This window comes from Mustelus asterias, chromosome 2 (genome assembly GCF_964213995.1).
Source record: "Mustelus asterias chromosome 2, sMusAst1.hap1.1, whole genome shotgun sequence".
In the NCBI taxonomy this organism is placed as follows: Eukaryota; Metazoa; Chordata; class Chondrichthyes; order Carcharhiniformes; family Triakidae; genus Mustelus; species Mustelus asterias.
Genome location: NC_135802.1, coordinates 47,960,024 through 47,972,254, shown reverse-complemented (window position 1 = coordinate 47,972,254; position 12,231 = coordinate 47,960,024). Strand labels below are relative to the sequence as shown.

Below are 12,231 nucleotides of genomic sequence, written 5' to 3'. Positions count from 1 at the left end.
TTGTACATTTATTCAATTAGCATTATTTGAAGAAGAGCAGGGAGTTCTCCTGGAGTCTTTGCCTATGTTCTATGTTGCTAGCGGAGTGCCGCAGGGATCGGTGCTTGGTCCTCTGCTCTTTGTGATTTTTATTAATGACTTAGAGGAGGGGGCTGAAGGGTGGATCAGTAAATTTGCTGATGACACCAAGATTGGTGGAGTAGTGGATGAGGTGGAGGGCTGTTGTAGGCTGCAAAGAGACATAGATAGGATGCAAAGCTGGGCTGAAAAATGGCAAATGGAGTTTAACCCTGATAAATGTGAGGTGATTCATTTTGGTAGGACTAATTTAAATGTGGATTACAGGGTCAAAGGTAGGGTTCTGAAGACTGTGGAGGAACAGAGAGATCTTGGGGTCCATATCCACAGATCTCTAAAGGTTGCCACTCAAGTGGATAGAGCTGTGAAGAAGGCCTATAGTGTGTTAGCTTTTATTAAGAGGGGGTTGGAGTTTAAGAGCCGTGGGGTTATGCTGCAACTGTACAGGACCTTGGTGAGACCGCATTTGGAATATTGCGTGCAGTTCTTCTGGTCACCTCACTATAAGAAGGATGTGGAAGCGCTGGAAAGAGTGCAGAGGAGATTTACCAGGATGCTGCCTGGTTTGGAGTGTCGGTCTTATGAGGAAAGGTTGAGGGAGCTGGGGCTGTTCTCTCTGGAGCGGAGGAGATTGAGGGGAGACTTAATAGAGGTTTATAAAATGATGAAGGGGATAGATCGAGTGAACGTTCAAAGACTATTTCCTCGGGTGGATGGAGCTATTACAAGGGGGCATAACTATAGGGTTCATGGTGGGAGATATAGGAAGGATATCAGAGGTAGGTTCTTCACGCAGAGAGTGGTTGGGGTGTGGAATGGACTGCCTGCAGTGATAGTGGAGTCAGACACTTTAGGAACATTTAAGCGGTTATTGGATAGGCACATGGAGCACACCAGGATGGTAGGGAGTGGGATAGCTTGATCTTGGTTTCAGATGAAGGTCGGCACAACATCGTGGGCCGAAGGGCCTGTTCTGTGCTGTAATGTTCTATGTTCTATGTTCCTCCCAGAACCAAACCAATAAAACAGCAAAGATGAAATTCTCATTAGCTCTTTGAAAGATCTATGAAAGGCATAGATAGGGTGAACGGTGGGAAGCTTTTCCCCAGGTCGGTGGTGACGTTCACGAGGGGTCATAGGTTCAAGGTGAAGGGGGGGAGGTTTAACACAGATATCAGAAGGACATATTTTACACAGAGGGTGGTGGGGGCCTGGAATGCGCTGCCAGGCAAGGTGGTGGAGGCGGACACACTGGGAACGTTTAAGACTTATCTAGACAGTCATATGAACGGAGTGGGAATGGAGGGATACAAAAGAATGGTCTAGTTTGGACCAGGGAGCGGCACGGGCTTGGAGGGCCGAAGGGCCTGTTCCTGTGCTGTATTGTTCTTTGTTCTTTGTGAGATCTTGTTCTGTGCAATTGGGTTTATACAATGGGGACGAAACATTAAACATAATTTACATGCCAACACAGCAATGCAAACACAGCCGTGCAAACACAGCACATTGAGCTGTCCTGAGGTGATGATAAGGCATTGTATAAATGTAAGCTCTAATTATGGTCTTTAACTGATTTGACCTGTTTTGATGGGTGAGATTTTGTAATTCATGGCTGCAAAGTTTAATGAAACCATTTGCAGTGGCCAAAAATCTTCATCTCAGAGGGAAGAAACCAGGAGCAAGCCCAGCCCACAGGAGGTGAAGACTATAATGGGTCTGCCTCAGTAACAACACTGAATGAAATGTTACACAGCCAGACCACTCTACCTTTCTGAATTATACATGAGACTGACTGTGAAGCCCAGTTTTACCGTATGATTCCGGAACCATTTAAAAATCTGACCCCGTTCATGATGCGCCCAATTTTCACTGGAACGGGATAAGGGTGCAGGGGCTCGCTATCCATGCCCTGCACTCCAAGCCTCGCCGGTTCCATTGCAGGGTAACAACTCCTGCCTCCTCTGCAACCCTCTCACCCATGCAACTTTCAGAGTCAGACTGGTTTCTCCATGACTTGTGGCTCACAGGCCCTCAGAGGTTTCAAAAACCATATTCTGAACTCAGGAAGCTTTAGAAAGACAAATTCAAAAAATCTTACCTGTCCCCACCTCTTACCCCCATGTGCCAACAATGCCAACTCCTGAACCCCAGCAAGTCCCCATTGCCCCCATACGGTCCATGCCACCACATGCCCCTTCCATGTCCAAAATGTTCTATATCAATAACCAATCAGCCATATAATGATAATGGCAAGTGTGGAACTGCTGAGAGGAAAGCATCCATCCAAAACAGTTCTTTGAAAATAAATTATTGTTCCTACATCCCGACAATGTTATACAAGTGTCAACAGACCATTGAAGTGTCAATAACAGAGGTTTCAAACACTTCTCATTCCTTAATCGTGCCCAAATAATCATTGAGATATTGACAGAAAAAATCACAGGAAAAAGAACTTAAATATGTCAATCGAGCAAGCCTCATTATGTATGCTTGGCTTTGAGCCAGAAAAATTAAAGCATTAGCTCAGCGGGGGTTTCTGTTTTGAAAACTGAAGTGAATTGTTCACTTTGTTTGATTTACATATTTAAGTGGTTATACTATTGATTGAGACTTTTATAAGGCTGTGTGGATTTTTTTATCAAATGCAAATTTGGCATGAAAGGCATAAAGAGCCATGGGGGCTAGGCGGGGGAGGATGAGGGGATGTGAAGGGTGAAGGAGGAGAGTTAGAGGGCCTAACATTATCGATAAGCAACTCCGAGAGGAAGTCCCAGAGAACCGAGACAGGTCTTTTAACCAACCCACCTCAGCATTTGCCCACCCTGTGGACCCTGAGGCTCTGCTTACTGAGTGGATTGGCCTCACGTTATTCCACACCTGTCCCACCTCACCCTGAGTAACCATTCTGTTTACCAGAGCACTTTGTACTAAGGCAGTTCCAGTTCCTCAGTAGCTAAAATGTAGACCTGAATGGGGCAGCAATGAATGCATATATCAGTACAGCAATGCAAATACGGCAATGCAAACACAGCAGTGCAAAACCAGCAGTGCAAATACAGCAATGCAAACACAACAGTGCAAATACAGCAATGCAGAGAACTGCTAACTGGCAACTGCCCGAATTTCAATGCTGATTAGTCGATTAGTGGCTTCAGAACCTCCAGCATGCATAAGTCTTATTTACATAAGTCCCAAGACCCTGTGCTAACTCTCCCTCAAGCCTAACGATTCCAATACAAATATTCTTGCTGATAAATAAATCTTCATATCAATTTTTGGACACATATTTGTATTAATAATGTGGAGACAATTGATTTAAAATAATCAGCTGTTGTTGTCATGAGATATAAATCAATGAAGTACTGTATACAACTCATTAAGTGCGTACTTTTGTTCATCCCTCTTGTGTTAAGGTTCTTGGTCTACATGAGCATGAGCGAAAAGACACTGGTCATGTTCTTGAAGACAAAGGGTACATTTGGAAAATGCTTACAGTACTCGGAGGAATATATGCATTTTTCCTAATTGAAAAGCTATTCTCACTCATATTGACACTAAGAGGTCAGGTAAGTTAAAAAAAGGTAACTAAAAATGTATATCATGCCTTAAGAGCTTTTATCAAAAGAAATGTTCCTTCAACATTTATCCTTAGTCAAAGCATTCCTGTGACTGGTGATTACTATCAACTAATAGATGATATGCATTTTTATTGTTTGATTTGATTCAATTTATTATTGTCACATGTATTAGCATACAGTGAAAAGTATTGTTTCTTGCGCACTATACAGACAAAGCATACTGTTCATAGAGAAGATAAGGAGAGAGTGCAGAATGTAGTGTTACAGTCATAGCTAGGGTATAGAGAAAGATCAATTTAATGCGAGCTAGGTCCATTCAAAAGTCTGATGGTAGCAGGGAAGAAGCTGTTCTTGAGTCAGTTGGTACGTGTCCTCAGACTTTTGTATCTTTTTCCCGATGGGAGAAGGTGGAAGAGAGTCTATCCGGGATGCTTGGGGTCCTTAATTATGCTGGCTGCTTTTCTGAGGCAACAGGAAGTGCAGATAGTGTCAATGGATGGGAGGCGAGTGTGAGTGATGGACTGGGCATCATTCACGACTCTTTGTAGTTTCTTGTGCTCTTAGGCAGAGCAGGAGCCATACCAAACTGTGATACAACCAAAAAGAATGCTTTCTGTGGTGCATCTGTAAATGTCGGTGAGAGTTGTAATGGACATACCAAATTTCCTTGGCCTTCTGAGAAAGTAGAGGCATTGGTGGGCTTTCTTAACTATAGTGTCGGCATGGGGGGGACCAGGATAGGTTGTTGGTGATCTGGACACCTAAAAGCTTGATGCTCTCGACCAGTTCTATTTCATCTTCATTGATATAGACAGGGGCATGTCCTCCTTTACGCTTCCTGAAGTCGATGACAATCTCCTTCGTTTTGTTGACATCGAGGGAGAGATTATTGTTGCCGCACCAGTTCACCAGATTCTCTATCTCATTCCTGTACTCTGTCTCGTCATTATTGGAGATCTGGCCCACTACGGTTGTGTCATCGGCAAACTTGAAAATCGAGTTGGAGGGGAATTTGGCCACACAGTCATGTGTATAAGGAGTACAGTGAGGGGTAGAGTAAGTATGTACTACCCTCTTTGACAATTTTGGCAGAAAATATGCCTGGGATGGACTTTCCCACCCAGTGTGGAGAAGTCGATGTTGGGAGTGTTTCGGCTGTGGGGTGCGGGGAGGCAGTGGTTGGTGAGGTGTGGAGAAGAAGCTGCAGCCAATGATTTTTGCAGAGGCAGGCAACTTCCTAAGTCAGGGAGCCACTGGCAATAGTCAAAGAAGCCAGCAGTATTTTTATCTCTCTCTCTCCTTCAACCCCACAAGTGAAAAGGGCACACAATGCCAGGGAGAAGGCTGATATTGGAGGAGTGCCCAGATTGTCACTGCAATGTGATACTAGCAGGCTGATTGATTTCGTAGCGTTAGTGACCAGCTGTCTCCATCCCAATACTTAGACAGAATAGTCATTGGCCTTAAACAGACAAAATATTTTGTTAACTTCCTCCAAAATTAAATATGTAGGGTGGAATTTTCCAGCCACGCTCGCTCCAAAACTGGAAAACCCTGCCCGAGGTCAACGGACATTTCTGTGGTCCGCCCCTCACCCGCTAGGATTCCCATGGCAGGCGGAATGGGAAAATTTGCCCCAATGAATCAATTTAAAAGATATATCTCCCACATCAAACACCAGGAAATCTCAAACAGGAGCTCTAATTTGTAATTTTATGTTTGGCACCACGGGCGGGATATTCCGATCTCATCCGTGCCCAAGCCACTGCAAGTGAGAATGGGGAATTTGGTGTTCCAGCCAAGACTCCATTCACTGCAGCAGCACTGGACAATCCCAGCCACGAATGAGGCTGGAGACTGTCGGCACACGTGTTCACCTTGATCAAATGGGTCAGATATTCTATGTGAAAGTAAGAGAGTTGGTCATCACTGAGTTGCCTCAGTAAAGGGTGACTCGATGTGAGTATTCTCTGCAGAGCTCAAAGCTGCCTTAAATCCTTTCCCACCACGCAACAGAAGAGAGGAGCAGATATATTTCTACAGGGGCAATTGTGGTGTGCAGCCAGTGCGTTTCCAGCTCGTAACGTGCCCCACAGGCTGTGGGCTGATTCGCAGCGGGTGTTATGGACCTGCAGCAATTTTATACATTTAGTAAATGCAAGGTCCCTAAACCAAGCAGCTTCTTCCGGTCCTGTTGTGTTGAGTGTGGATAGGCCTCCACAGAGTCTGTGGATTGGACACTCTTTAATGATGTGGTGCATAGTTTGCTCTCTCCCACAGGCACATAGGGGGCTGGCACTAATGCCCCCTCTGTGGAGATTGGCCAAGCAGGGATCATGGCTGGTCCTGAACCTGTTGAGGATGGATCACTCTTTCCTTGAAAGATTGAAACCAGGCAGCTATTGGGTTGTGTTTGAGACCAGGTACTTGTTTGTCGTGTCGAAGGTACCCATTCTTTTATCCAGGTTGAATTTGTATTTAAGTCTTGTGTGGGAGGGTTTTTCCAGATCAGCCTTCATGATGGCAGTCGTACCTTGGGTGGCCTGAATAGATCAGCATGAAGTGACAGATGGGGGCTTTGCAAACTTTTCCTATCATTTTTTGCCTTGTTGCAAGGGGCATGATAGCATCCAGCTGGGTGTCAATCGGGGTGTGTGTGTGCGTGTTGAGCTCTTTATTGGCTTTGCATTGTGAAGATGGAACAAGTTGGATACTGGCCAGAATTCTCCAGCCATTCAAGCTGCTGGGATCTTCCGTTCCTGCTGATGGCACCTTCTGCCATAGGTTTCCCGACGGTCTAGGGTGGAATCAATGGGAAATCCCACTGACAGCGCTGGGACCAGAAAATATCGCCGCTCGTGAGCGGTTCACTGTCTTGAAACACGTGTCTGGGCAGTGGGCGGGGGGATGGTGGCGGGGGGGCAGAGAATCTTGCCCACTGTTTTTGCAGGGCTTGAGTCACCATGTGTCAGGTTTTGGCAAATCCTCATTTCGGTCCAAGGTATCAAAGCTGGGGGCTTGAGTTGTGAGGCAGATGTTATCGGAAAAATGGATTTTTGGGAGGTAGTTTTTGGAAGATCATTTGTGAACAAGTTGGAGCCAGTAGTAAGTCTTGGGGGAGTAATCAACAGGGTAAAAGGTGAGCTGTACACAGATTTGGGGACAGAGAGAAGTAAAAGAGTGGAGCAGCAAGCAAGATGAATGTAGAATCTACAGTGGCAAATGCATCAGATTCCAGTTCCTGTCGAAAATCTACACATTATCACCAAGTTTCTTCTAATTTTTACCTGATACTAGCTTAGGATACATCTAAGTATTCCTCCAAGTAACCGTCTCAACTTACCCTTGGTTACTGGATGAATGGATATCAGTGACAAGAGACAAAAACAGCATTGGAATCTAAGATAGTCTCATTTGCCCCCATGTATATTCATGTTTGAAGCTCCCATTGGTTTCTCATGGGGACCTCTGGCTGAAAGTCAGGAACAGGTATCAGTGCAGTGGTAAGTCAACCTTGTCAGTTACCATCTGGTTTTATTTTCACGACTGCTCCCATTTCTGACTACGAGCAGGGACAAGATGAAAATAACCCCCGTTGCTCTCGATTCCGTCTAAGTTAAATGAGATACAGATGTTGGAAGTCATGGCGGAGTTTATATTGACCTCACTGAATTTTTGTTTCCCTTTCAAAATCAGCCATTTGCAAACGGACACTTGTCACATTCGCACGACCTTCCAATGGAATCGAACCTAAATATCCAATCAGAAGGAGGCAAATCTATTTCGACTATGCAACTGGTAAGATACCCCTCTAATTAATGCTCATCTAATGTTGTATGATGGGTTAGTTAATAAAACACAACTAGAAAACTTAATAGGCTGATTTTACATGTGTCCACAATTTCCATGAAACGTCGTACAACTGGACCACGGACTGAAGAAGAGGAACTAGAAGCCCTCCTAAAGCACAGTGCTCCTGATTTTCCAAGTGGAAAGACAAGTATAACACAAATCAGACTTGTTGCAAGCTGCATTCTCATTGTGGCGGGCTCTTTGCCAGGAATGAAAATTTGTTCTCATAACTGTGAACTCAAATGTTAACTATCAGATCATTTTAAAGATAACAATGGTCTTGTTAAAACAGAATGCTAGAATTCAATGCTTTGCTCACAAACATAGGCCCCAGTATTTATGCTGAGGTGAGGAGGAAGCAGGAGAGTCTGTAATCAGGTGAAGATCTTGAAAGGCCAAGGATGTGGAGATCCTGCCAGGTTTAACAGCAGGAACTCGCTTTCATTTCTTTCTTGATTTGAGGTGTGACCTGATAGAGGTTTACAATATTATGAATGGCATGGACGGAGTGGATAGGCAGATGCTCTTTCCTAGGGTAAAAAAGTCAAGTACTAGAGGACATAGGTTTAAGCTGCGTGGGAAAACGTTTAGAGGAGATGTGCGAAGCAAGTTTTTTACACAGAGGGTGGTGAATGTCTGGAATGCGCTGCCCGGGGAGCAGGTACAATAGTGACATTTATGTGGCAACTAGACGAATACATGAATAGGATGGGAATGGAAGGATATGGACTCCGTAAGTGCATACGGTTTTAGTTTAGGCAGACATCATGATCGGCGCAGGGTTGGAGGACCGAAGGGCCTGTTCCTGTTCTGTACTGCTCTTTGTTCTTTGTGCTTCTGTTTCCCACGTGGCTGTCGGACAAATTACATGAGAAGCTGGTTGGTGGGAAATTCAGCGGTAGGAACCCAGCACCCTGGGCACAGATCTCACCGATCACAATGTGAGCATGATGTGGAGGTGCCGGCATTGGACTGGGCTGGGCACGGTAGCACAGTGGTTAGCACTGCTGCTTCACAGCTCCAGGGTCCCGGGTTCGATTCCTGGCTCGGATCACTGTCTGTGTGGAGTTTGCACATTCTCCTCGTGTCTGCGTGGGTTTCCTCCGGGTGCTCCGGTTTCCTCCCACAGTCCAAAGATGTGCGGGTTAGGTTGATTGGCCAGGTTAAAAATTGCCCCTTAGAGTCCTCAGATGCGTAGGTTAGCGGGATTAGCGGGTAAATATGTGGGGGTCGGGCCTGGGTGGGATTGTGGTCGGTGCAGACTCGATGGGCCGAATGGCCTCCTTCTGCACTGTAGGGTTTCTATGATTTCTATGATTTCTATGAGTAAGAAGTCTCACTACACCAGGTTAAAGTCCAACAGGTTTATTTGGTAGCACGAGCTTTCAGAGCGCTGCTCCTTCATCAGGTGACTCAGATTAAACTGCATTTATTTCAATGCAAGAGGCCTGACAGGCAAGGCAGATGAACTCAGGGCATGGATGGTTACGTGGGACTGGGATATTATAGCAATGACTGAAACATGGCTAAGGGAGGGACAGGACTGGCAGCTGAATGTTCCAGGGTACAGATGCTATAGGCTTGGTCATAGAAGACAGAGGCTTGGTCATAGAAGACAGAGGGTGGTAGTGGAAGGGTCTTTTTCCGGCTGGAGGCCTGTGACTAGTGGTGTACCGCAGGGCTCTGTATTGGGACCTCTGCTGTTTGTGATTTATATAAATGATCTGGAAGAAGGAGTAACTGGGGTGATCAGTAAGTTTGCGGACGACACAAAACTGGCAGGACTTGCAGATAGTGAGGAACATTGTCAGAGGCTACAGAAGGATATAGATAGGCTGGAAATTTGGGCAAGGAAATGGCAGATGGAGTTCAATCCTGATAAATGCGAAGTGATGCATTTTGGTGGGAATAATGTAGGGAGGAGCTACACGATAAATGGAAGAACCATAAAGGGTGTAGAGACGCAGAGGGACCTGGGTGTGCAAGTCCACAGATCTTTGAAGGTGACGTCACAGGTGGAGAAGGTGGTGAAGAAGGCATATGGCATGCTTGCCTTTATAGGACGGGGCATAGAGTATAAAAGTTGGGGTCTGATGTTGCAGATGTATAGAACGTTGGTTCGGCCGCATTTGGAATACTGCGTCCAGTTCTGGTCGCCACACTACCAGAAGGACGTGGAGGCTTTGGAGAGAGTACAGAGGAGGTTTACCAGGATGTTGCCTGGTATGGAGGGGCTTGGTTATGAGGAGAGAATGGGGAAACTGGGGTTGTTCTCCTTGGAAAGACGGAGGATGAGGGGAGAGTTAATAGAGGTGTATAAAATTATGAAAGGCATAGATAGGGTGAACGGTGGGAAGCTTTTCCCCGGGTCGGTGGTGACGTTCACGAGGGGTCATAGGTTCAAGGTGAAGGGGGGGAGGTTTAACACAGATATCAGAAGGACATATTTCACACAGAGGGTCGTGGGGGCCTGGAATGTGTTGCCGGGCAAGGTGGTGGAGGCGGACACACTGGGAACGTTTAAGACTTATCTAGACAGCTATATGAACGGAGTGGGAATGGAGGGATACAAAAGAGTGATCTAGTTTGGACCAGGGAGCGGCGCGGGCTAATTGTTCCTGGTTTCTCGTTTCAAGGCTTCATTCTACGATCATCTTGCTGGTGCCAGTACAGAGTGAGACTGCGGATAGTTGGGAACCTGTCTCGGGGGCAGGGGATTCATATGGTGTTCGTGGAAGTGGAAATGACTAGGGTTGGGAAGCATTTTCCGATCGGGGCCATTGTGATCTCCTGGACTCGTTTCGATCGCCTCAGGGGGTCGGAGAGGAATTTCCCAGATTTTTTTTTCCCCATATTGGCCCTGGGGTTTTTCACTCTGGGTTTTCGCCTCTCCCTGGAGATCACATGGTCTGGAATGGGGGGGTGGGGGTGAGTTAATAGGTTGTAATGAACAAAGCATCGTAGCTGTGAGGGACAGCTCGGTGGATAGGATATTGGTATGTAGATAGGCTGGAAAATTGGGCGGGGATCCTGGATTCAGGATTCAATCCTGGACCGGGGAGCGGCGCGGGCTTGGAGGGCCGAAGGGCCTGTTCCTGTGCTGTATTGTTCTTTGTTCTTTGTTCTTTGAAAGATAGAACAGGAGGTAAGAGAGGAGGGGAAGTTGCACTTTTGATTAGGGAAAACATTACGGCCGTACTGAGAGGGGATATATCCGAGGGTTCGGCCACTGAGTCTATATGGGTAGAACTGAGAAATAAGAAGGGGGAAATCACTTTGACAGGGTTGTACTAAAGGCCCTCAAATAGTCGGCGGGAGATTGAGGAGCAAATATGTAAGGAGATTACAGATAGCTCCAAGAAAGGGTGGTAATAGTCGGAGATTTTAACTTTCCCAACATTGACTGGGACAGCCATAGTATTAGAGGGTTGGATGGAGAGAAATTTGTTGAGTGTATTCAGGAGGAATTTCTCATTCAGTATGTGGATGGCCCGATTAGAGAGGGGGCAAAACTTGACCTCCTCGTGGGAAATAAGGAAGGGCCGGTGACAGAAGTGTTAGTGAGGGATCACTTTGGGACCAGTGACCATAATTCTATTTGTTTTAAGATAGCTGTGGAGAATGATAGGTCTGGCCCAAAAGTTAAAATTCTAAATTGGGGCAAGGCCAATTTTGATGGTATGAGGCAGAAACTTTCAAAAGTTAATTGGGGGAGTCTGTGGGGAGGCAAAGGGGCATCTGGTAAGTGTCAGGCTTTCAAAAGTGTGTTAACCAGGGTTCAGGGTAAGCACATTCCTCTTAGAGTGAAGGGCAAGACTGGCAGCAGTAGGGAACCCTGGATGACTCGGGATATTGAGGCTCTGGTCAAGAAGAAGAAAGAGGCACATGACATGACTAGGCAGCTGGGATCAAGTGAATCTCTTGGAGAGTATAGGGGGCGTAGGAGTAGAGTTAAGAGAGAAATCAGGAGGGCAAAAAGGGGACACGAGATTGTTTTGGCAGATAAGGCAAAGGAGAATCCAAAGACCTTCTACAAATACATAAAGGGCAAAAGAGTAACAAGGGAGAGAGTAGGGCCTCTTAAGGATCAACAAGGTCATCTATGTGCGGATCCACAAGGGAGATAATAGTAGAGGCGGGTACAATTTTGTCTTTCAAAAGCATTTAGACAATTACATGGGTAAGATGGGTATAGAGGGATATGGGCCAAATGCTAGCAATTGGGATTACCTTAGGGATTTAATAAAAAAGGGCGGCATGGACAAATTGGGCTGAAGGGCCTGTTTCCATGCTGTAAACCTCTATGATTCTATGATGCCCATTATTCATAGAATCATAGAATCCCTGCGGTGCAGAAGGAGGCCATTCAGCCCATCGAGCCTGCACCAACAACAGTCCCACTCAGGCCCTATCCCCGCAAGCCCACGTATTGACCCTGCTAACCCCCTGACATTAAGGGACAATTTACCATGGCCAATCCACCTAACCTGCACATTTTTGGACTGTGGGAGGATACCCAAGCACCTGGAGGAAACACACGCAGACACAGGGAGAATGTGCAAACTCCACACAGCCACCCAAGGCTGGAATTGAACTCGGGTCTCTGGTGCTGTGAGGCAGCAGCGCTAACTATTGTGATACCGTGCTACCCTGACATCCACTCACCCATCATGGCAGGGGTTAATAGAGGCTAAAATCTTCCACGAGCCTTTCTGAGACTTCC

General features: G+C 46.1%; 1 protein-coding gene across 1 annotated transcript in view; it reads left to right on the top strand.

Annotated features, from left to right (window-relative positions):
* Nucleotides 1-12,231, top strand: part of LOC144480704 (zinc transporter ZIP12-like) — a 64,675-nt gene that overhangs the window by 23,190 nt on the left and 29,254 nt on the right. Inside the window, exons 7-8 of the mRNA XM_078200299.1 lie at nucleotides 3,492-3,644; nucleotides 7,353-7,454. Coding sequence (XP_078056425.1) covers nucleotides 3,492-3,644; nucleotides 7,353-7,454 — 255 coding nt within the window. The remainder of the gene's footprint in view (nucleotides 1-3,491; nucleotides 3,645-7,352; nucleotides 7,455-12,231) is intronic.